Source organism: Anomalospiza imberbis, chromosome 7 (genome assembly GCF_031753505.1).
Source record: "Anomalospiza imberbis isolate Cuckoo-Finch-1a 21T00152 chromosome 7, ASM3175350v1, whole genome shotgun sequence".
NCBI lineage: Eukaryota > Metazoa > Chordata > Aves > Passeriformes > Viduidae > Anomalospiza > Anomalospiza imberbis.
Window position 1 is genome coordinate 12685110 of NC_089687.1, and position 25621 is coordinate 12710730.

Genomic DNA, 25621 nt, shown 5'->3' on the forward strand with positions numbered 1-25621 from the left:
AATGGAAAACACCAGTACTTGAATTCTTGCCCTTTCTTTAAGCAAAAAGAAGACAGGCTTCCACATCAATAAATAGAATAAAGATGCAAGCCCTTAAAGGAGCCCTTTCTCTAACAAAGGGCAAGTATTCAAGGCCTTGTGTTTTCCATGTTGCAACATCAAAATTTTCCTGGCAGGAAAAAAAATCCAACCCAAGACAAAACCCCCCTCTTTCATTGTTGCAAAATCTCAGCAATTAAGGGAGGGGAAATACAGTACACACAAATAATGAAAGTACAAATTTAACTTGAATTTTAATGCTATCAGTGATGCTACTCTAAATTAACAATAATGAGAAGGAAGCGAGCCACAAACCAACCCTTCTGCCTGCAAATCTGAAGTGACCTTTGATCTCCCTCTGGCCTCATGGCTGAATTGATCTCAAGTTTCCCCAGAAGAAAAGCAGACACTGTGCCCAGGGATGACTAGCAGCAAAAACCCTCAACAAAAAGGGATTAAAGGGATAGACAGGTGGAAGGGCAGATAAGAGTGTGGGGGAAGGAATAGAGCTTGGTGTGACTGCACAGGGGTGCACACTAGGCTGTGCAGGTCCAGCCCAGCACAAGGGTCCCCCAGGATTGGGAGGAGGTCTTGGGAAGAGAACTACAAGGGAAACTGAAGCTCAGGAGCAGAGAAACAACTTCTAGGCTTTAAGAGTTTCATCAAAATCAAACCAGGGAAAGGAAAGGGAAGAGAAGGGAGACCACAGCTTCTTTTCATCCAACACAATTCTTTGTTTGGCTCATACCAATAGTCACAGCCCTACTGACAACTAAGAGTTCAGCCCAATTCCCCAGCAAGACCAGGCCATGTGCTTGTGGTCATCTCTTCATCTCCCTTTGCTTGCCATCTTTTTATCTCTGTGTGATGTATGAGCCATAAGGAATTCTGAACCACAGGGAACTTTTTGCCATATTAAGGTATTCCATTTTTGGCTTCATGCCCAGATTAATAATTCCAGACTGGCATTTTGCAGCCACACCGCAAGAAATGCTCTGCTACTTACTAAGTTAGCCTGCACACAGAAAGGAGTGTGCAAAATTAATCACAGCAATGCAACTGGAGCAAGAGCTAATCAAAGCAGATTAACCCCGGCCCCCACTTAATTCTGACCTCATGTCTGTACAACACCTATGTGCATTTCACTGAGCACAGCACTGTGCTGATTTCAGCACTACCAGAAGGGAATAAACCAAGATAATATATGCAGAGAATTGGAGGCTGGCCCTAAAGCCTCATTAGAGTGGCAGCAACCAAAAAATGGGCTAGCCACAAATTGCCTGCACATCTTTGATTCAGGTTAAGTGCCCTCTTCCACTCTACAGCACTTGTCTTCCAAACACTGCGCTGATGGTCTTCTAAAGCTGGCATAAGGTCAACAACAAAGTGGTTTTGTGTAGTGTGGAACATGAACACAACAATCATAGGTCCCACAGTCTTTTGGGAGGCAGGGAACACAGACAACTCTTGGTGAGAAAAACAGAGATGTGCCCAAGCCAAAGAACAAACAGGTAAAAGAAGATTTTAAATGTAATTTTTGCTCCAATATCTAAAATAAAACCCTATTCCATTTCAGCCTACTTTCATTGAGAGATTTCAGCAAAAGAAAAAAATGCAAGTCAAACATTTCATAATGCAGGCAGTTAGTGCTGTTGAATAAATGTGGGTGAAGGTCTTCATGGAGGGAAGCCAAATGCTTTATGCAAACTGCCTAGCAGAAGGGTTTTTTTACAACATAATGCTGGTGCAGTTACAAAATGCTCGAGATGTTTTGTACAGAACTGCTCAGGCAAAAGCCTGGAAAAGGGTGGGCTGTTTCCCTTTTTCAAAAAGTTGTTGGATGTCTACGTATTTGGTTTTTTAAAAATAATAACTCTTTCTGAAAATTTCAAAACTTACAGAGCCCCTCATGCTATAGCCTTATTTGGTTGTTCGTGTTCCAAAACTAGTTCCTATTTTGGGGGTGGGCAGCTGCTTCTGCCCACTAAGCACTGCATGAAACCTCAGCTTGTAAAGGCTTTGGTCATAAAGAACAACTGGAAAGTCTAGGATTTATCATGATGCATCTTTACCCTACCTATCATGTTTGTCCCTAATTTTATACTGTAAGTGATTCATGCAGCCACAGCAAGAGCAGCTGTCCCAGGATATGGTGACCTCTGAGAATGGCCTAGATCCAAAGCCTGTGACAGAGTGATGAGGCAAATGACACGAGTGTTAGTCAGTCCTGGTGCCCTGTTTCTTCTGGGCAGATGGAAAAGGGCCACGTACTTTTTCAGGCAAGAATATTGCCTTTCTTCCAAAACTGCGATTGTTCAAAATCTCAAGCGATAGGAAAGAGAAGCAGCTGCAGTTTCACTTCTCTGGCTGTGAAGCATCTGTGGGCACACAAGCCCTGGAAGTCAGGGATTCCCAACATGCCATTCAAGGCCACAGCTGAATTCAGTCCAGCCCAAGTTCAGCCATTAAGCTCCATCTGAGCAAAAGAAAGGCTTTTTTGTTAAAACAAAGGGTTAAGTTTCTGCTTGTTGGAAAATAATTTCTTTCACCACTCCCACTTGAATCAGGTTTGGTTGGGTTGTTTTTGTTTTGTGGGGTTTTTTTTTGTCTAAACAAAAATTCCAAATATTCAGTAAAAGATGCCTTTTCTACTTTTCAATAATTTGCAAAGCCAAGGCTGTTTCAGCCAACATCAACAGGTACAGCAGCTGGTGTATATATATATATATATCAGAACATGAGGCACACCAGTGAAGATAAAGGTCACTCATTTTAGAGGGCTGGATTGTGGACTCAAAATAATGAATTTCATTTACAGCAGGACTGGATTTCTCTTTTATACAGGACTGCAATTTAAAAAATAAAGGTGCATGTATACATTTTGAGATGGTTAATTGGGAGCAGATATCTCTAATGCAGATGACAAGAAGAGACATTTCAACACCAATTTCACAAATACTGCCTCATATCAACTACTATCATATTCAAATGAACAAAAGTTGGCAAGACTAACTTGCTTTATTGTTTGCTGGTTTTGTTTAATATTGAATGAAAGCTGTTCTTTTAAGGACTTTGTGGCCATTTGTACTCACTAAATTATATCTGATAAATCCATAAGAGTGCAACTAAGATCTCAGGTTTCAGACCAAGCTAAAAGTCTTCACAGCAAACCCCACCAGCATCCATATTCCACCACTCCTGACAATCCCCCAGCTTTCAGTCCCCACACACCAGTGACACTTATGCAGAGACATCAAAGATCTTGAGCACCTTGGTGGCAAGAGGGTGGAGGTAGAATTTGGCACAAGTGAGGCTAAAATTAGTGCAGTTATGTTAGTGGCCACATACATGAACTTGGGTAATTAAGGCACAAAATACCTGGCTTGCATTTACGTATTACCTAATTATTCTATAAAGCAAAACAAAACTTATAACATTTAAGAGCAAGATTCCCTTTGTAGCTGTGGTTAGTCTGCCTCATGCAGCACAAATGAACAAGCTGCAGCTTTATGTAATACAGGGCTTTCTCCTCACCTGCTAATCAAGGTGGTTGGTTTTGGGGGTTTTTTTTGTTTTTTTTTTTTTTTTTTTGTCTGTGTGTTTCACTGTTGTTGTTTTGTTAAAAAAAAAAAAAGGCAGTTTTTTTTTCTTCAAAGAACTGAAAACTTGGTTACAACAGATCTTTGATCTCCAGGCTCCGATCTCCTACCAATATTTAAATGAAACAGGTAATTGAATGTGAAAACATCACCCTGAATGACTGGATTTAAAAGCTGTAATGACTGTTCACTGTCAGTGGACAGCAGTTTTGATTAAATGTTCTTTCTGGTTATAACCCTCACTCAGTTACCCACTCACTGTTATTTCCCAGGGGATGAGCTCAACCTCAGTGAAGTATCTTTAGCAATAGCCACCTGGCAGTGCTGGAATTCACCGGCTGCAGAAGCCTACTCCAAATGTCAATGAGAATCTGTAGGTTTTCACAGGCCTGCAAGAAACATTTTTGTGCAGAACTGGAACCACTGCAACTGGAAGCAGAAGCTTTGCTGGAGACCAGCTGCAGACCATGCACTGCAGCTCCAGATCCTGCCAGCCCACAGCAGAGCAGGAGGGACAGAGACACTACATGCTGTGCGGGACACTGAGGTCTATTTGCAATTGTGCTCGGCTAGAAGGGAAAGGGGATCATGAGAGTAGCTTGCTTACCATCAAGAATTGCCCACTGCCCATCGATTTCTGTGTGCTTCAGGTAGGAGTCTTCAATAGTTGGGTCATAGTCTGGCACAAAAATCTTCTGGAAAAACTGAATAGTGAGAGCACTCTTCCCCACACCACCATCTCCGACAACCACCAGCTTGTATGTGGGGAGGTTTTCGCTGGGAACGGCACTTGTAGCCATGCTTCCAGTGTGCCAAACCTGCTGGAGAAAGAGATCATCTCCAATCACTCAGCAGCAATGACAAGAGGGCAATATGCACAAGGCAGCTTTTACCTCCTGCCTAAGAAGTGAGAATGAAGGCAGCTCTGACATCCAGAATCCTTCTGGAAAGGAGCAGCAGCACCAACCCTTCCCAACAGCTCTGCTCCAACTCAGACCCAGCACTTACAAGTGCAGACATCTCCACCACTGCACCTTGTTTGTCTGCAAGCATTGCTAATTGTCACCAAATGCACATGCAACACCTATGCCACTAAATATCTTTCCTACAGGGGCTGGGTCCACACAGCAATGACAAAAATCACCTTGCCTCAGTGCACCTATCAAGCTCCCAGCAGTTTCCTGTTGCCAGTGACCAAATCCCATTGATAAGTCAGAGTTGTGCTATTCCTCACTGCTTAACCCAAGGTATAGCAAACATTAAATGGTATGTTACATCCTAGGGCCAGATCTGCAGGCAGAACTGCTGGTGATGGATAAAACTGGAAATAAAGGTCCAAGCATGGCTCTGCCAATAGACAAAAATGCACTTAGCTGCTTTCTTCTCTCTCTTTCAATTTTGAGAAATAAAAACAAGACGGCAGAAGGCCAGGAACAACAGTTGGTTTTTGTTTTGCCTTTTTTTTTTTTTCTTTTAAAACCTCAACCCTGCTGTGGCAGGAAGGCTGGTGCCTGTGGCTGTGACACAGCCTAGAGAGCAGCATGGTCACACTACTCCCCTCACCTCAGAGCTGCCTCCTAAAAGAAAGATGAAAAAAATTCCCTGGCTGAACCTGGGCAACAGCACAGGTATGTGGAAAGGAGAGAAGAGGCAGCCATTGCTGACTGGCCCATTTCAACACTCAGCAGCAGAGACTGATCATTTAAGGAGAAGGCAGACAGGAGGTTCTGTGCATGTAAGTGTCCTCCACCCACCCTTGGGCAGCAGTAATACTGACTCAGATCACAGAGGAAACAGGTGGCCATCTCCCAGATCAAAATGACCGTTGCATTTTCTGGGAGGTCTTTAACACACTTAAAGAGAAAATTTTAAAAAATCCATTATAATGATAAGGCTGAAGACAAGGCAGTTGATTTTCTTGGTATTGGTTTTCTTGAAAATACTGTTCAGTGCAGCAGCAGCTGTAGTGACACTTTCTGCAGGCATCTGCTCCCAGACATTCTGGTTTTGCTGGTGCCCTTTGGGCTGCAGGTGCTGGCTGGGGTCAGCACTGAGGCGGGACCAGGACTGCTCTGAGGGAACCTCCATAAACTGTTGGCTCCCAACCTGAATCCCACCAACCCACACAAGCTTTTGGAGGCTTTCCCAATAACTCTAGGGATTTCTTTTTCATTAAAAAGACAATTTTAACTTTTTTATTCTCACTAAGCCAGTCTGATGTGCTCTGAGCCACAGAAGCTGACTGTGTTCTTGTCAAAACACAAGAACATAATCCCATAATCCAGGTTAGTTTCTGATTTCTCTAGTCTCTTTCTCCATAATCATTACTTCAGTTTAATCCAAAATATTGAATCATAAAAGCACTTTTGACCTGGCAAATTTGGGGGTCTCATGTTCTTTCAGTACACTGGAGACCCCATACCACCTCTAAAAAGAAAATCCCATAAGGAGACAGAGGATGAGATTGTTGAGTCTAAGAACAGCAAAGGCCTCTTGTCCAAGTTGAGACCAGCCAACATTTTCCGAGCAAGAAGCGTGATCAAGTCTGCTTGTTTCTAAACCACCTTTGGAGGAAATTCTTGAGAATAGCAAGAATTTCCACTGCAAGCAACACCTGCTGGATGGGGAGAAGATCAAACCAGCTGAGATTTCAAATGGTCTTACTGCATTTCCTCACAAAAAACCCAAGGAAAAGTTTCTTAGCCCTATTTTTGAGTAAGTCACTTTCTCATATTTATGAAACCACACATCAATACACAGCAGGCTGGGCTGCAGAAAAACCTATAAATTTCAATTAAATACCTTCTTTTTGCTTAAAAGACCAAGTTTTATTTCAGTGTAATCCTTCTTGGGTCAGATGATCCTCACAGGCTTTTTGACTGGCCCTGGCTAAAGCTCTGCCCCTCCTTCCAACACATTTAATGACAATATTTTGCTCTGCTCATGGCCAAGATTTCACCCATCTTTCTTTACACAGCAGAACAGCTCCAGCCAGGCAGAATGAAAGACTGATTGTTACTGACATGGCGGGGGACAGTCTGTGGATGTGAAAAACATATTCCATTTGTGCACGATTTCTGACCTCCTCACAAAACCACAAGTGGCTGCTTGGCAACAAGCATTACATTTTTACTGACATTTTGTGCCAGCCCTTTAACCCGCTCCTAAAAAGCCTCAAGCTTATCTTGCATGAAATGCTCCCCAAAGTGCTAGGATAATGTTTAGCCCATTGTACAAACTGTGTCTCTGCCCAGCATGCTTATCGGCTGAATCAGGGCATTTGCTTCCCGTTGTTTCCAGAAGTTTGGTCATGCTGTGTGTCTGAACCACCAGACTGAGTGTTACATCGCCTGGGGAAAACAGCAAGAACTGAACTGAAAAAACTATTAAAAAAAAAAGTCAAGAACTGTAGGCTGGCTTGTTGAGCACAATTCCCTGTGTTTTAGGTGATGCTAGCACAGCAAATGAAAACTTCAGAGTGTCAAAAGGCAGCAAGTTTGGATGTTTCTGCTACTCAAGGAAACACTCCTCTTTCTACTGAGATGGCAGATCCCATGCTTCAGCCATGCACCTACATAATGAAAACCTTCGGAAAGTCAAGCACTTCAGTCCCTCTACCCCTCCATCTGCCCTGATAACCAAAGCACGAAGACAACTCATGCCTTGACAAGATTATGAACTTAACCAGCTCATGATTCAAACCTTTCAAACAACATATATCATTTCCTGGAAATGCTCTCCCAAAGGTACACAAAGCTACAGGCAAGTGCAAAAGACTTGGGCTAATTTTCATGTGTTTTTGGCAAGAGTACTGACACAGTCCTCCTCAGATGGGAGCAAGAATAAGCATGTTTGCTGTAGATCTGACTGAGAAAAGTGAAGCACAAATGTTTTTATCTATTGTCTGAATACAAAGCAGCATGTGGTAATACACTAATAAGGTCTGATGATAATGATCTTACAATTTATATAGTTGTTTATTTTGAAGGAGCCAAGAGAAAGATCCATACCCTACGCTGACAAATGCCGTCAGGGCTCTGGTTTAGTCACTGGAAGGAGACTGACTTATACAACCACCTTCATACACACTGGCAAGACTGGTGGCCTGACAGCACAAGACAGTAATGCTGAGACAGTCAGAAGTGTGGCTACTTCTGGGGTAGGTGGATAGGAAGAAAAAAATAAACATTGGTCCAAGGGTGTCACTGAAGCTGAGCCTTCTCAGCAAAAAATATTTTCTTTTAGGAGGCAGAATAAACTGCATAAAACCCCATTTACCTGTCTGGACATGGAGGTGGAGTGGAAGGGCTGAGCTATCCCCTTGGAGCAGCCAAGTAACATAAAAACACCAAATTCATCTTAGTTTGTATGACTGGCCCACAAAATGTAAGTAGTGTATTTAATCCCCAACCTCATTACAAAACTTGCCCTGAATGCAAGTGGGTCCGAGCACAGCTCCTGAGCAGAGTTGTGGCCACATAAGACAATAATAAAAATTAAAATGGACCCCAGATAGCTGATATTTAATGTGCTGGCACCCCTCTCCCTGGTTTCTGCTCTGCTGTCCTGGAGGCTGAGCTCCCAGGGCAAAGCCTTTACAGAAGGTCAGCAAGCTGAGAACCAAGCCCTGGATTTGTAGGGGAGGTTAGTGCAATTAAAGACACCGGCTCCCTGACTGGGAAGACCAGCATGACAGTGATTTACAGTCTCCATGGCAACATGCAACACAAATTGCTTAATTCTGTTATGAAACCTCCAGGAAAAGCTACAGCAGGGCCTGTGTGGGAACTACCAAGCTCCCTCCTCCTCTGCTGCAGCTCTCCAAAGCAGACAGCCTTAGGGAGCCGATGTCCACCTCAGCAACAGGCCATGATTTAGCACCTACTAATGTACAAGCACGGATGCTGATGATTCCATCAACCCATGGCCAAGGCAATTTTCCTATCATCAGCTTGTTTTCGTCCATGGCTTCTCACCCATGGCCTGACAGAGCTCTGCATACCTGAGGACACCAATCTCACCTGAGGAAGACTATCAGCCACCAAGGCTGCCAACTACTCCTACAGTTGCAATTAAGGACTCTTCCTCGACCCACAGCTGACTCGATTACACCCTTTTACCCAGCCACTTTGTAAGCATTAGCAGCTCCACGCAGTGCCTGCAGGGCTGAAACTCTGCAAAATCTGAACACTTCCCGCTCTGTTCCTCTTGCAGACTGCTGGCTGCAGCCACACAACCACCACGACACACCCAGAGACGCTAGCCAGGTACCAAAATAGTTCAGCCTGATGTGTTGAAGGCAATCCCTTGGGCTGGGAACTACTAAGAATCCTTGAAAGACAGGACATGCCCCTTTAGGAGGCTGCTGCTTCCCTTGAGTCATGCTGACCAGGACTGAATGAACTTCAGGAATTTCTCCCTCAAGTAGGCATGACTATGTCCCAAGCTGCCAAGTGCCAAAGGACTTGTAGGTGTATGAGAAAAACCTGCCAATTATTATTAAATAAAGATGATTAACTCTTAGCCAAGTTTTCTCCAGTCTGTCAGATTTCCTTCCCAGTCAATGCCTCTGAAAGGACACACTGAACAAAAGCTGGACTGTGTTCCAGTCTTCAGTGGGAAGTCAGCATGGAACAGATATGTCATGTGGGAAGCCAGAGTCTGATGCCCTTTGTAGCTCTGGCATTACGGTTTTTCAAAACACAAGTGAAATTTCAAGTCTCTGAGGATTTCTAAGAAGGCAGATTCTAACAGGTGTTCCCAGCTCCCATCAGCTTCCGGATCTGATGGAGCCCAGCACCTGGTAAGACCTGCACAGGAAATTACAGGCATTTCCTTTTGGCCTAGTGATCAAAGCACTATCAGATGGCTACTAAAAGGGAGGAAAAAAAAGAAAGCCTGAAACCAACTGTAGTTTAAAAATAAAATCCTCTACCAAGCAATATAGAGCTGCAACTGGCTGGGCTTTGAATGTGAGATGTAAGTGTGGGTCCTGGAAGTGGCCTCATCAATTCTCCTCCTGTGCAAAAAGACGCTGTACCCCAAGTGTTGTGTTCCCTGAACTGCCCACTGGCTTCCTGTGCCAGCCAGACCTTTTCTCCCTTTCAACCCAAAATTGCATCACCTCCCCCACCACACAGATGCTGCTCAGATTTACTGTAAGAGAAAGAAAGCGCACCGGGGGAGTAATGAAGCACTTGAGATTCACACAAAAGGCAGCTAAAGGCAGGAGCTGCCTGATGAATACTTGGTAGTTATTTCAGGAAACACAGAATTATAGCCTGAGCAAATAATAATAATAAAAAGCCACGTCACTGGAAATGGCTTAGGTAGTAGGCAGCCCCCCCACCTTCCCCCTCTGCGGATCCCTAAGTGATGTAAGGGGGAGCCCTTGCTGTAGAACTGAGCAGCAGCTTTCCGTGGCCAGCCTGGGTTCAGGGACTCACTTGTTTTTACTGGGAAGCACGCGCTGGTCGGTGTCCCAATCTGTATGTAAGTGCAGCATAGCATGAGTCAATCACACTGACAAATGTCATCCAAAACCAACTCTGCTTCACTCTCCCAACTCCTCCTCCACCTCCCACAACAACTCCATTAAACTTCAGCCTGTTTCCCTCGGTGATGTAGTGCCCTTTTCAAAATATGTAATGAGAGTTCTGTCACTTTGACAAGCCAACAGTGAGGTGCAGATGCCAGATTTTTTTTTTTTTCATTATTATTAAAAACAATACTTCAGTCAGATTTGGGCCATTTGTAGTTACAGCTCTGCCACTACCAGTTCTGTAGAAGAATCCAGTTATACAACCAGAAAGCATCTACACAAGATCCATTCCTTTATCTCTAAGACCTCAAATGCAACTGTATTGCTGCCAGTTTAGGGGTGTCCACTGAAGGATGATCCAAGCCTTCTACCAAGGTATGAAATGAGAGCATCCTACTCAGTATCTGGGGCCTGTCTCAGCTACTCTTGCTTCCATTACTTCTTGTGTGTTTAAATCCACCATTCCTTTCCTTATTCATTTATTTCCAAAACTCTCAGGAGGCATTAGGGGATGACAGATTCCTGTATTACTATTGCAAATTCTTTGCTAGTGAGGCCAGGAAGGCCTCTCCTATGTTATCATGGAACCAATGAAGCTGACCTAAACATACTGTAGCAAAAAAGCAGATTGCCAAGATGTTCCCCTGCCCTGCCCAGGCAGAGATAACACAGCAAGAACAAATTTAGTGGAGGAAGCGGCTTCGAATTCCAATAGCTGCCCTTCCTGCTCGCACAATCCCTGGAAATGGGCAGCTTCCCTCCTAAACATCCCAGCCTGCTGACACACCAATAGAAAAGACCCCAAATTCACTGCCCTGGGTGGTTTTGCTGCTCTTAATAGTCCTCAGTGAGGTTACTGAAGCAACAGCCCAATACTTCAGCAATGTCCTGTTTGCAGCCCAGATGTTCTGCTGCCTGCATGCGGCCCTGATGCTGGCAATGCAGCCAGATGTGCATGGCACACCAGATGTGCATGGCACAGCCCTCCTGGCCTCAACCAGCATGACCCTGGGCAGGTGGAAGTGGTCCAGGCAACAAATTCCTGTGCTGCATCATGGAGCTGTGAGGGGATCCTAAGCAGCACCAAGGACTGCCCAGCATGGACCTCATCACTGCTCCACCCTGCCTTCCCCACATCAGTCCCAAAGCCCCTGCCAAAACAAGGGGTGCATCCACCCCTCTGCCCAGCTCCTTGAAGGGTCATTGCCCTGCAGCCTTATGGGCACCATGGTGTCCACACATGGCTGTGCCAAGGCACAGACTTCATGGCACCTATGGATGCTTTGGAGATGATTAATGGATAGAAAGGGTACAGGGCCACCTCATTCCAGTCACCCTCCTGCAAATCAATCAATGTAATTGGCTCCACGTTTGTCTTCCAGTCAGGCTCAATTCAGTATTTAATGCTTTTTACATCTCCAGTGTTGCTACCGGATGTCTTTCAGGATGTAAATGGCTTTTTAAAGACTCCCTTCCCTCCTGGCAAACACACTTTGCATCTCTTAGACAGCTGCAAAGAGCTGAAGGCTGTGAAGTTCCCTGGTAATAGCATTTCCACTAGGGGATGGGTGAATCCTACTAAGTCCAAGGGACAGATGAAGGAAAGTGAGGAGAGTAGGGATCTCCAGGCTATTTACAAAATCTGTCCTCTACCTGCAAATCTTTTTCCAAAGCTTGACTCATGTCTATGTCCTTCCTAGGCAAAAAGACTATTGTTGTACATATCCTCTGGGAAAAAAGACACATTGCCTGTTCACTTTGCATCACAAGATTCCCAGAAATTATCTGTGAGCTGTGGGGCAGCACTGATGTTTCTGCAATAGCTCTACACCCCAAGGCACAGGGCAGGCTTGAAGGGCTCTCTATAAATTTCCCCAGGGTCTTGGATCAAGGACAGCTGTCCCGGTTCCCTACAACACATCTAATACTCACTTACAGGTACAGAAGAACAGAGAGTATGCTGCTCTGTAATGCTGGAGATTTAGTAGAGCTTCACCAGCATGGACTTCAGAAGAGGAAAGAACAGCTACCTCCCAAATTTACCCAAATAGGCACATGGCCTATTTTACTTAGAATCTAATGACGCTAAATCCCAGAACTGTGTGGAAGGCTATTCCAGGCATTTCCCAGGTCCATGTCATTACTCTGTCACTTGGAAGACTCCAAGATATCATCACTGGGCCAGGACCCATAACAGTAATTTTTTCCAGGCTCATTACAGTGTCTGCCAAGAGCATAAGCCTCTTATTTACGAACAGCATGCTGGGGAGCTGACTCCATACTTGGCAAATCCAACTGCTTGTCTCAAAGAGGAGGGTGGGCAGAAGTTGGTGCTGGGTACAGGGATGAGGAGTGGATGCACAGGCCCCTCCTCTGCCTCACACATCATGATGCAGGGTTTTGCAAAGCCACAGCTTTCCAATGAACCTGCCTGAGGACAGGGTGCACATACACTGCCAGCATCCCAGCCATGTGCCAAGCCAGCCCTGCTGCCTCTTCCTAGCCCCTCTCTTTGGCAAACACCTTGGCTGTCCCTCTTTAGCTCTTTCCCTGCTATTGTCCTTCCACTCTGTGCCAGCCTGGACAAGCCATCCTGGTGGCAAGCACACACCTTGACACTCAAACCAGTGGGAAACTGGCCAAAGCACCAGTGAGGAACAGTTTACCCTTGTATGACTCAAGTCCACTCTCCTATCAAGTGCCTTCACCCTGCCAGCACTGGAGAGAAGCATCCCATGAGAATACCCCTCAGAAGAGAGGTACCAGGGCCTCAGCTGGTGCTGCTCAGTACCTGCACTTTGTTGTTGAATGCCCAAGTACCATCTCAGGTGTCACGACTGGATGAATCCATAGAGCAGCAGCTGAAAATCAACACATCTTTGAAAGCACCCTGTAAGTCAGCTGACCCAACTTTACACCCCCTGTGGCCACCCCTCACTCCCCAGTTTCAGCAGAGATCTGCATCAGGATACCCTAATTCTGGTTCCTTCTACACTCGGCCTAAATTCTCTGCCTTGACTTTTAAGTCATTCAACTTGCAGCCATGTGGGAGGGTATATATGTACATTCATTAACACTTCCATTATGCCCCGTGGTTTGGCAGGTGGTGCTGCATTATGGATTTAAACAGTGCCAGCAAGCAAATCTACAGCACTTCACTGGATTAGCATGTGATGGGAAATCATACCTCAAAAGTGTTCTGCACTCTCGTGAAGCAGCTCTGATGAACAAGGCAACAGCAGGGCTCCAACCACCACTACACTGTGCAATCACATCAGAAATTCACCCACAATTTCAGGGAAAGATAAACCCCCTCAAATCTCAATTACCATTGTGCAGAGAAAAAAAATGGAAAAGAAGAAAGCAACAGCAGATTCTCTTGCCAGTTAAAGGAGAAGAGAGGCACACCCACTTCTACCACAAAGCATCTTTCACACACACTAAACAATAACATCTGCTTTTGCCCTATAAACTGTTTTCACATGGGAGAAACACACCACACTTGGTTATACTCATTTCAGAAGTCAGCTTTCAAGGTACTAAGCACTCCACACCCAATATGATGCCTCCTTATGTCTTATCAGGCTGACACTGACAGATTTGCAGAAATTGCACAGTCAGATTCCCTGAGGGGATGCTGTCCCAGAGGAATGAGAAGATGTGCTGGGCTACAGAGCAATACAGGTACTGAACACACCACTGAGTCTTGGCAACAGGGCAGGTAAGGACCTTGGATGGGACAAGAGGATAAAGCATCAGTTAAACACTGGTATCACCGCACTGCTTGTCATTTTCTGGGGCTGGAGCACACTCACCTTTCCTTAACTGTGAGTGGTACTACAGTGCCACTGGACACTGCAGCTGTACCTGAGTGGTACAGAGCTCCTTCAAGTGTACAGAACTTGTGCTTTACCTGAGCAGTGGGAAGGGTCACTTCACAGGTAAGGCCACGCATGAATCGAATAAAGCAAAGTAACTGGACAAAGTTTCTGCATCTAGACTATTAAGGTAAATCGAGAGCTACCTTCAAAAAAGAATCCCTGGTCCTTCATTAGCTCTTCCAAATCATTGCTTTGGTTCAATTACTCTGCTCTCCTTCTCCTGTGTGAAACTCCGAAGAATCTGAGCAAGGAAACACATTTAATCTCCTAAAGATTGGTTGAGAAATTTCTCTTGGCTGAGAAATTCCAAAGAGATGTTTAGGTTCTGCCATAAGACCCATTTTTAATTTCCATCCACCACACAGCTCTGAAGTACAGCTACCCTGCTGCAAAGTTGTGTAACCAAGTCGAGACACCAGGGTCTCTTCTCAAAACCAGCGGGGCGCAGCTTTATGTTGCTCTCGCCTTAGGGTAGATCTCTTATGCCATTCCTATGTATGTACAGTGCCATTATTTTTAAACACCAAGCAAAGAGATTATGGATTAGCCTTAGTCTTGGCAATCCAGGCAAATCTCTCGTTTGCATCATATTTTACATACCAGACTCGCAGAAACAGCAAAAAATTTGGATTTGACCCTTCTTTGTACTGCAAGGTTCTCTGCAAGGACACAGACCTTTACATGGAGTTATCCTCTTATGCTTCAGCACCTTCAATGACGATTCAGACTTAAAATTTTAAATAAAACACAACTATAGATATTGGTTTTTTTATTTTGACCTAGTGAGTGATAATATAACATGGGGTGATTTAACCTGATGGCATCTTGACACATGTCTGCATATAAAAATACCTCTACTAAAATCACAGATAGAGACAGCATGGATGGCAGCCACTTGAAAAAAATAAAATAAATAAATCCCCAAAGCATTAAGGCCTTGTAAGGGACAAGATTACTTTCATCCTGCCACAGCATGTTTCAATTTAACCACTGCATCTCTCAGCACTTTTGGTTCATATTCTTTTACCACACAGAGACACAAGTTTGGTATACGCCCAGCCTTAGGAAGGGGAAATGGTATTTTGGGTCACCAGTTCCACCCACCCCTCCACTCAACAAGGCTTTTGAAGTGCACCAGTCCCAAACAGAAGCCAGAATACATTAGCCTGGGGTCAGAAGGGCTTGGAGAGCCTGAGGTTGGGAGATATTTAAGGAGCTTTTTGGGTCCAAGTGGCTTTGTCAGCAAGTCCCTCGCCTCCTGCTGCCCACGAGGACACCCTGCCCAGAGCTGCTGGCATGTCTGCCGGAACCATGGACACTAGCAGGCATTTCCTCAGCCCTTTTGTCATTGCCTTGAAGGTGGCAGACCTCCAATACACTGCCCAAGTTTAGCAGTTCTTCACTGCTCTGGCTAAGACAACTCCCCTTTCTCCCTTCTCACCTCTCAGCTATGCCAGTTCATCTTCACCAGTCTTCCCAAGCCCACATGAACTACAGCTCCTGTTGCTTTGCTCTATTCTCTTTTACTCCAAATCAGAGAGCTGCTCCCAGTGTTTTGTGCAGTAGAAGGATTTATTCTTATGCTGCACAAAACCAAACAGATGCTTCGACACAGGATATGCCCAAAAAACCAATTTTTTTGCTTTGCTTTGACAGCCTAGCATTTATTTCCATATTCTTTTGAGGCTGGTATGTAAACAACAGAGAGTAACTTGCTGTGCTCAGGAGACCTTAAAATAAGAGTCCTATTTCTCTGTCCTCCTGGATCCAGCAAGTCACCCTCCTGAGGTTCAAAGAGTTTCTGGAACTCAATTTAAAAATCCATGGAATAAAAACAGGGTTGCTGGAGATCTTTACCAACAGAAAAGTAGGTTGAAACTGTTCTGTTATTTAATAATTCAAATCCCAGTTGCCTAATTAAACAGGCTTGCTACATTGCAAAAAGAATAAGGAATTATATATTCTCTTAGCTAACTTTGCCGATTAACATGAAAGCCTTTTCATGCTCCACAGGCGTTTGGTCCAGGTAAAACTTTAGAAAACAGACTTAATACTCCACAAGTAAATCTCACATAACAAAACCCTTGCTGCTCACAGGACTAGGGTGATGCAGCAGCTTGTCAGCATCCTTGTGCTTCGTGGAGCTATTTTGCAGGATACACAGAAGTGATGCCCAGCAGAGCATCTTAACAGAGCATTCAGTATCTCTTTGGACCTGCCCAAAGCTCAAGAAAAGCAAATGGTCTGCACAGTTCCTCATGCCTGAAATATTCCCTGTTTGCAGATTAGACCTGAAAGCATCCACAGCATGTGGAGGAAACAGAAGTTTCTCTCAAAGCACTCTGCCCTTGAGCTACAGAATATTTTCTTGGAGAAGTTCTGCAAGCACTTATTCAAGTCCACCTCGTCTCTACAGCTGATCACAACCTCTGGATGCTCAAATTCCAAGCTATGATCCATCCCCAGCTAGCACCAAGGTCTCTTCAGGTGAAGTGCACACAATGGGCTCAGGCAATACCTGCCTTCATCTCCAAGGGCAGGTGTGTCAGATGCAGGCAGGTACCTTAACAGCAAGATCATGCACTATTCTGAGAGCTACAACACCAGTGTTTGACCTTGCACTGTTGCACAAAAACAATTCACAACAGCTGAGGGTTTTTCCAGAGCACTGGGGCATGTCTCCTCTTGTTCCAAGGTTAGTTAGGGATTCTTGTCCCTACGAAACACCAAGAGCCACCAAACCAGCCTCAGTCTACAACTGCAGTCAGCACTGCTGAGCCAAAGGGATTCCTTCAGTGATCTCCCACCTCCCAGTTCATCACCCTGCAGCACAAGCTCTGTGGATACCCTTATGACTCTTTCTGGGATTGAGTGCTTGGTACTGAATAACTTCTTCCAAAGAGTCCTGCTTTACAGACATACGTTCCCCATCCAGCAAGCGCTGCACGTAGGCTGGTGACACCAATACTTCCATAGCAAGTGTTACGTAAGACATCAGCTACTTATTTTCTGAAGATCACAATCTCTACTCAACTGCCAGCTGTCTACACAGACCACTCAAGAGCTATCTGGGTATGCCAAGTACAGATGACAGACCCGATTACAGCTCTGGATGTGTCCAAGAGATTAAATTCCATCTGCATCCTGTTACTTTTGTCATTTGGTACCCCTTCAGAGTGAGTGTTTCAACAACCAATGGGCAAAGAGCTTGTATCACAAGATCACAAGTTTACAGGAAAAAATCCTTTAAATGCTTTCTTGGAGTCAACAGGTACCTGAAGACATGCTACAGTGGTGTTTTAGCAGTTCTTTAAGTGGGAAGGCAAGTTCAAGAAAAAAGTGGCTGTGATTCCCACTACACTTATGTCCATTAATATCCTTTTAATCTGAAATGGGTGGGTCTTTGATCCAGCTATTGCCTATCAGGCTCACCATGAGGCTTAGTGCTTCCAGCAGTGCAAAGAGCAGATCCCTATTCAAAAGCCTTTCAATCCCTCTTATATTTCCAAGATGAACAAATATTTGTTTCCATAAACCAGAGCATTCCTTGCACTGGAAAACAGAACAGGCTGCAATAGTGTACTACTCAAAACTATATCAAAGGAAGATTAAACACATTCATTTTCAAACTGATATGAGCAATTCTTAAGAAAAAACAAACAAAAAAAAATCACATGAAAACAAAATAATAAAGCCCAATAAAGCTGAAGATTTCACTTTAACAATTGTTTTTTGCTCACTTCAAAACCTTCTCCTTTCAGTAAGTGGATTATACAGAGGATCTACGGAGCCTTTTGCTGTTGTCAAATCTGCATTTTTTGGACACATGGCGCTGTCAGGGTTTGTTCACAGAGTCCCTCTCCATACTCCATTGTTGGCTCACCCACCACTGAAATCCTGATCCCAGTCCTTCCTACAGCTGTGACAGGAGCTGAGGCATGCTGACAAGCAGATGCTTGGAAAGCTGAATTCACTGGCACTCTCAATCAGATCGCAATTTCATTAAAGAACTTTTAAATAAAACAAACTCCAACATTTGCACTTCATAATTAAGTGGAAGCCAACTGAATTAGTGTCAAGCCATGGCATACGTGAAAGCATCTGAACCCTGGCACCCCTCTGACCCTAGCCAGCTCTGAAAGGAAAGCTCCAGCAGCTTGTACCACAGCAGACCCTGACACTACATCTCCTTGGGACTGCAGGAGAAGCTGAGACATGCCAGACTCTGCCTGCTCCCACTCAGGGCACAGGTACCCGTCCCTATGGTGCTGCAGGCATGGCCTGGGAGGCACAGCACCATTCCTGCCCTGGCAGCAAGCCAGGAGTGACTTTCCAGCGGCAGAGTAATAACCACTGGGAGCAAGTCAAGCTCCGGCCCGAGCCCAGGGAAGTCGGAAGCACTGAGCGCTCCCAGGTTTCCCAAGAGGAATATTTCACTGTAACCCACACACAGTACATGACATGGGCCCCGAGCAAGGCACTGCATGACTTACAGCTGACTTCAGCAGGCTTTAGTTTGATCCGTAAATCCTCTAGACACTTCACAAGAATGTTGCTCAACTCCCACTGCCTTCAGCCTCACAAGAGGTAGACATAAATACTTAGCATTAGCATAGCTCTCCATGACTCATTTTTATTCCTTTTTAAATATAGCATCCTATAAATGTGGATACATTCTGAGCAATAAAACTCATATTGTTACTGTTCATCATGCAACCGTAACAAAAAATTCCTCCTGACAGCTTTGGACAACTTCCTTCACCAAACTCCAAACACTGGTGACCCTCACATGGCTGAGATGGAGCAGTGGAAGCTCTGCTCCATCAGGGAAACCAGGCAGCACAGGGACTCAGCACTGTGGCAGCAGATATGGAGCTGGGCAGGAAGCTCCATCATCAACCCAGCCACTTATATCAATTTTATTAAGAGGAGCAGAGCTGGCTCTGGGCACAAGCAGAGCAGGGATTTGCCAGAGAGGAACAATTTCATTAGCTGAGAAGCAGCCTGTGCCAGCCTTGGGGAAGCCACTCACTGAAGAAGTGGTGGTGGAGCCATCTCTAGCTAGGGGATGTTCCCCACTCTTAATCTTTCCCAGACACACAGCACCTCCCTCCCTCCATCACGAGGCTTGAGCTTTCTTAGAAAAGCCAAACCCACATTGTCTAACCAACCAAATGCCACAAGCTGCTTCAGAAGCACCAAGGAAGAATCTGGGAAAAGCATGGACCAGAGCTTGTTGATTTTCATGGGAATTAAAACTGTTTGAGCACCCTCCTGTCTGTCCTGCTGCAGACTTTCTTGTGTGATCAATCCTTCATGCTGTGTTTAGCTTTACTGAATACTTCAGTTCCCTAGCTGTACAAATGAGATAAACAGCAGGTCCCTATCTCACAGGTATGTTGCAAAATAAATAGATTTTGCATTACAAGTGTTACAGGAATGCTTTAAAACTTGCACAAGTATCAAGACTAATCCATCACTGCTCATAAAGAACCCTAGGACTGATAGCAAATTAAAATCTTACCTACACAAACATTACAGTATGCAAGACTGTTTTCTTAGTTTATCTGTTTCTGCTGATAACCATGTTTGCCCCAGTAACTTCAACTGTTCTAGTCACAAGCTGTGAGTTAAGTGCACCAAATCCTGTCTAGAGAAATACATGCTTTGCTTTGTCTACAACAACAGCTGAGACATCTGTCATCCTCTTAGCTGTCCTAAAGACACAGCTGAAAATGCATGCCCATATCCATTCTGCTGTCAGGTGACTGAAAAGTACATTTTTACCTCTTGGACTCTCTAGTAAGATTACCCATGAGAATTCATTTACCACAGTATTTTTCTAATTGTTTCTCCAACACTCTTATTTAATATCTGAAATAAGTGGAGTGGCAGAGCAGCTGCTCTCATCCTGGAAACTGGCATTTTAAAGACAAGATAAACAGAAGCCTTTGCTTAAAACTTCCAGGAGTGTGTGTAGCTTAAAAAGCTAATTCCTTTTTAAAATAATGACTAAGACTCTGAGGAATCTAACTCCCAAAGTCACACAGGTAGTTTTGAATATGTTACCCTTTCAGAGTAATTATGCCATCAAAGTTCCAGTCAAAAGCTGATGAGCGTTACTAATATATGCTGATGAGAGAGCCTGAATATGAAAACCTTCTTGGTTTATTTACACTTCAGTAAATCAGAAAGCACACCAAGACTTATTTTCACATACAAGAGTAACAGACCTGACTACAAGGGACATTTAAGGAGGTTAACCCACAGCCCAGGGAGTAGGTTTACTGTAAATTGGCTGTAAGCTGATGTTGTACTTGTTTTCACTGGAGATGCTAGAAACTTGGAGCAGCTGTCTGGACTTCAGTGGACTAGCACCAGTCACTATATAAAACAGTGGTCTGGCCCATTACCTGAATCATTACAAGTCACCATTCAGAGGCAAATTAGTCCCCAGGCAGTCCTCAGTGACCTTTATCTCTAGACCAAGAACTAGGCAGATGCAGTCAAGAGCTGGGATGAAGAAAGAATAAACCATTTTTACCACCTTGCATAAAGTTATATATTTGGTACAACATTCTTTACAGAATTAGATCTTCTCAAAGAGAAAGCAAGGCAGGCATTGTGTTATTTGGGAGAAGGTGAAAGAGTGCCAGGAACTTTTTAAGCTGCTCTGTAGTAGAAGAAAGTACAAGAAAGTAGTTAAAGATTTTAGTCTTGAGCCTATCAATGTCAAACAAATTCCAAGGTTAACAAAATTTAGCCAAAAATTAATATGTAAATTGTACAAGCACTGACCATTTCTACTGGTCAATTCTGGCCAGAAGAGAAGTAGCAGGAAGGGAAATCCCACCCAAGACTGTCTCAGATACTTAGATGCCTTCTGAACTATCTCAGCTATATTTATGCTCTTAACACACCCCACAAAGAAATAATTTCTACTACTCCATTTTAGAAAGAAGAAAAGTGGACTCAGTGACAGGCAGGTTCATTGGTGCCTGTAAGAGCTGCTGACCTTAGCCTACTTACCTTTGGCCATGTTGTGACAGAGAAAGTACTTGGGGGCAGTTTCCCAACCCTTCCCTAGCTCCAGCAATTGGGCTGGTGTCTCAGATGGGACCTATCTGCCTGTGCAACATGAAGCACCACTCACTGGAAAAGCAGCGTCTGAAGCAGTAGAATTGCAGGAAAGTCAGTAATGAGTACTATAAGTAGAGCAAACTACTCAAAAATATTGTTAACCTCCCCCAACCCTGTCCCTACCCCTTCCCTCAATCATTATTTCATTATCTAATGGCAAACTGGCTGTCTGTTCTATCTCTATGCAAGATTTTCATATATATTACTCCTCCACTGACATTTTCTCACACATACACATGCACGGATCAGCAATTGCACCACTACATTCTCAAACAGAGAATAAAACAGCCATAAATCTCAAGAAAAAAGAGTATGCAAAAAAAAAATTCAGCATCTGAAGTTACAGCTCTTCATTTCTCCTCTCTGTTCAGACAGAGCCAGTCTTGGCTTATTGCAGATGTTTTTGAAGTAGATGGTGTTGCTTTAGATTTACTTTGGATACAAACACTCATGATGCGACCCACTGGAGCACCGGAACTTTGTTTCACCACAGAGAAAAATACAGCCAGTGACATTCAAGTAGAACAGGAAGGCTATTCTCCCCACCCCAGTAAGTATCTTCTCTCAAGCACCCCAGTAAGCAACAACAGGAGAAAGAAGCAACAACTCCAGCAAGGAGTGGGCTAATGTTCCTCCCATCTGCCAGTCCCACGCTCATTCTGTTTTCACTTGGACCAAATCCTCCCAAGCCTCCTGCTTTATACCTCGTTAAACTTGGGTGCTTCACACAACAAAATTGTCATCCATCTTTGCAAGGTTACTTTCAAGGCACATTTCCATATCTTTTAACACCATTCTCTTCCTCAGCCCTGCCTTGAAAGCCTGAAAATTAATTCCCTATTTTTCACATTGAATCTGTCCCCCGATTCCTGATCTACTTATTTATGACAGTAAAAGTTTATGCAAACACCTCCACCACGCAAAAACACTCCCCTCTTCATTCCTGTGGATTCATGTTCATATTCTCCACCTCCAGAGTCTGAAGTACTCCCTGCATTGAGAGCTGCACATTCCCATGCTGAGGTGCAATCCCTCCTAACTCCCCCTGTGCAGGTAAGAGAGGTAAAGGGATGAGTGGTCATGGAGAGGTTACAATGCTGAGGCAAAAGCAGCTCCACAAAGTGTAGGGGCACTGACTGAAGGCCCTGCATGGCTCCAAAGGCTGAGCAAGTCTGAAGCAAGGAGCCACCAAAAGTGACAGCTTAGCTGAAGCAGTGACAAATAAACCAGGTAAACCAAATTATTAAGAGTGGTCAAGCTGAAGTCTGGAGCCTAAAACTTTTACAGGGCATACTGATTCATCCTAATGAACTGACTCACCTGGAGCCAGTAGGGATGCCAGGCTTGGCAGCTGTGGGTAGAGGCCCTTGGCTTGAATCCAGCTACAAAAAGGACTTCACACCCAAGGAAGGAAGATAAAAATTAAAGGGCAGAAATGAATAAAGCTTAACAGTTTTGCTCAAGGAGGCTTCTAGAATAAAGAGAAGGGAGTAGTTTCTGCTCAAATGTTTCAGCCCTGAAACACCACTAGGAGCACACGGTGCAGCTAATGGGCCAGGGAGGACTTGGGGGCAGGACACTGCAGTTGAAGAAGAACCTAAGAAACCCCAGCACAATGACAATAATGAATCATCACATCCAGTTTTCCTATATCCACCTGCCTAACATTGCCTTTGCCAATGACAACACCAGCTCATCTGCAGGACTCATCTTCCTCCTTCCAGTCCCCAAATGCCATTTCTCCACCAGTGCCAAAAAAAATCTGTGAGAAGAAGGAAGCAAGTCCTCTCTAACTACCTTCTGCTACAGTGTTGTTCCTCCCCGGTGTTAGCCTCAGTCCTAGGTTAAGAAAAGAACATCCAATGCGACACATTCCAAAAGTTCCCCCCAAAGAAGGCAAGTTTAGTTTCTGCAATTCTTAGCACCTCTGCAAAAATTTTTGAGCTTGTGAAAATACCCACCAAAAACATAAATAAATAGAACTGCCTCTCAGATAATTTCTGAAAAGAGGTGCTGGGCCAGCTCTGACCCTAGTGCAGCTGTTCTGGTTCAGGAGCGATGCTGGTGGGGTATTTGGCCCTCTGCAATCTGGGTATACACTCTATCATATTGGATAGCTCCTGGAATGGAGGAACAAAATCAAAGAAAGACAAATTGATGCAGAACTACAATATGAAGCTATTCATACCTATTTTCCACATACACTATTATTTTTAAGGAGATGCTGTCATTGGTATTTTCAGACTCAAATATCTAGAAAGAAATCTTACCTCTCTTAGGCAGTTTGAAGCTCTACTACAGTTTTTCTTTAAAGTTGTTACTTCATAATTTCCTTGCCATACCCCTTGATCTTTCTCTTATCTTTCTCCTAGTCTTTCTCAATAGACCCTCTTTTTGCAAATGAGTTTTAACAGATTCAGAGCAAGAGACAAGTACCATTCATAAAGAAAAATAACAGTTTTAGGCATTTGAAATATATCTTTTGTGCAAAAAGAGCCTGAGTTAACCAGGTAATTTCAGACAGAAAACTCAGAAAGCACATCTATAGCTGATACAACTATAAAGCTGATTCACTTTTGTCAGTATCAACTCTTGTATGAACAAGTTTCCAGGCAAGACGTACATAAACATTTCCAGTCGGAAAATAGCATCCCTTTAAGCCTGCCGACAAAATCCAAACTTAGGTGATTTAAGCTACCTGAGGAGTTGGTGGCTTAGATCTTCCTATTTCTGTGGCATTACTGGAGATCAGTGCCAGCTGACAGTGCTGAAGGGCTGCAGTTCCCTGTGCTGGGAAAAAGCCTCACGCCGGGGTCGGGGCTCCCCTGTGTGCTTTGCTCTTCTAAGAAAAGCCCTGTCTCCTCTCCGACCTGCCGGTGCGAAGTCCCACTTTGATGCACGACGTGATCAGCTCGACAGGGAGGCTCACTGGAGCGGAGGAGTGCAGGATGCTTGCGACTGATCCACTCGACGACTAACACTTAGCTTGCTCCTCAGCTTGCAGCCAGCGTGGCTCTATCTTAGTTTCTCTGTCTAGGAAGTAGGGCTTTATGGGTTGCTTCTAGGGCTCTTGAGCCATTGATTAAAGAAAATAAACAAACAAAAAACCTACAAGTTTTCTTTCTAATCCCCAGCAATCCCAATCACGAGGTCTGAAAAATCCTTGTCCTACCTGTGGTTCAATTTGTTTTCTTAAAGCAGAAAGTAAAAAAGCAAAGTAAAAGTAAAGTAAAACCAGAAAAAAAAAAACCACCAAAAAAACAACCAACAAACCCAAACCCGTACCGCCTCCTCTCCTCGTTTCTCTGTAAAATAGCATCTCTATCATTCCAAAAGTTATGGAAGCTTATATAAAGTACTCAGTGATCCAAGAGCAATTGTAATGTAAGATAAGAATCCTTACCATACCCAGATCACATCCAAACACACCCGGGGCACGAAAGTAAAGTATTACCGTGGCTCTGAATCTGTGGCGGGGGGAATAACCCTGACAAAAGCAAAATCCAACAAACCCTCAACTTACAAAGATCTTCCATTACACCTCGTAACTCAGAGCGACCCCCCTCCTCAGCGCACACCCGGGAGAAGACATGGACCGCGCGGCGCTCCGACCACTGCGCCATACATTCCCGTTTCCCGGCTCTCGGCGGGGCGGGCACCCGGGCCCCGCAGCCCACCCGCCGCACGGAGCGCTCGTACCGTCCGTCCCTCGCCCGGCGTCCGGCGCTGCCGCGAGCGGCGGCTCCGCGGCGACAGTCGGCGACAGCGCTTTCTTCCCGACACCGAGCTGCGGCCAGGGAAAGCGGCGGTGCCCGGGGCGCGCTGCTCCCGACGGGGGGGCTCATGCCAGCGTGGGGCGCCGCATTTCAGCAGGAATCGCTGTGGAGAGAGGAAAGAAGCGGAGGGGGAAGCCCCGCCGCGGTTACCGCCGGGTGTCACGGCGGTCCCGCCCCTCCCCCGGGCTTGTCACGCGTGGAACGCCGAAAGTGCGCGGCGCCGTCCCGCGCCCCGCGGCGGACGGGCAGAACGCACCCGAGTTATTGTTTGCTTGGCCGTGTCCCCCCCGCCCCGCTCACAGAACGGAGCGGCCCCGCTCCGCGCCCGCTCCCCGCCCTCTCACCCGGGCTGCGGGGCCACGCCCTCAGCGCCCGCCCAGAGGCGCCCGCGGCCGGACAGCGCCGGCGGCCCCCGCGCGCTCTGGCCCCGGCGGCCGCGGCAGCGCAGCCCGCGCCCCGCCATCCCTTATATCGCCGCGGCGGCTGCTATAAATAGCCCGGCCCCGCCGCCGGGGGCCGGCCCGGGCGCCGCCGGAGGGGGATTCGCGGCGGTGCGGGGACCCGCGGTCACCTGCGGCTCGGCGGCTCGGCCGCGTTTGCCACTTGGGCCGCGCGTGGGTGCCGCTGTCCGGCGGGCGCGGCGGC

General features: G+C 45.3%; 1 protein-coding gene across 3 annotated transcripts in view; it reads right to left on the minus strand.

Moving 5' to 3' along the window:
• Positions 1-25467, minus strand: part of MRAS (muscle RAS oncogene homolog) — a 37970-nt gene extending 12503 nt beyond the window's left edge. Inside the window, exons 1-3 of one of the 3 annotated variants that reach the window (XM_068195455.1) lie at positions 25321-25467; positions 24900-25079; positions 4246-4459 (exon numbers count right to left, since the gene is read on the minus strand). In XM_068195455.1, the coding sequence (XP_068051556.1) occupies positions 4246-4438 (193 nt within the window). In that variant the 5' untranslated portion in view covers positions 4439-4459; positions 24900-25079; positions 25321-25467. Of the gene's footprint in view, positions 1-4245; positions 4460-24899; positions 25268-25320 lie in introns of those variants that run through there. The other 2 variants (XM_068195456.1, XM_068195454.1) reach the window with 2 other exon arrangements.
• Positions 25468-25621: the final 154 nt, after the last annotated feature.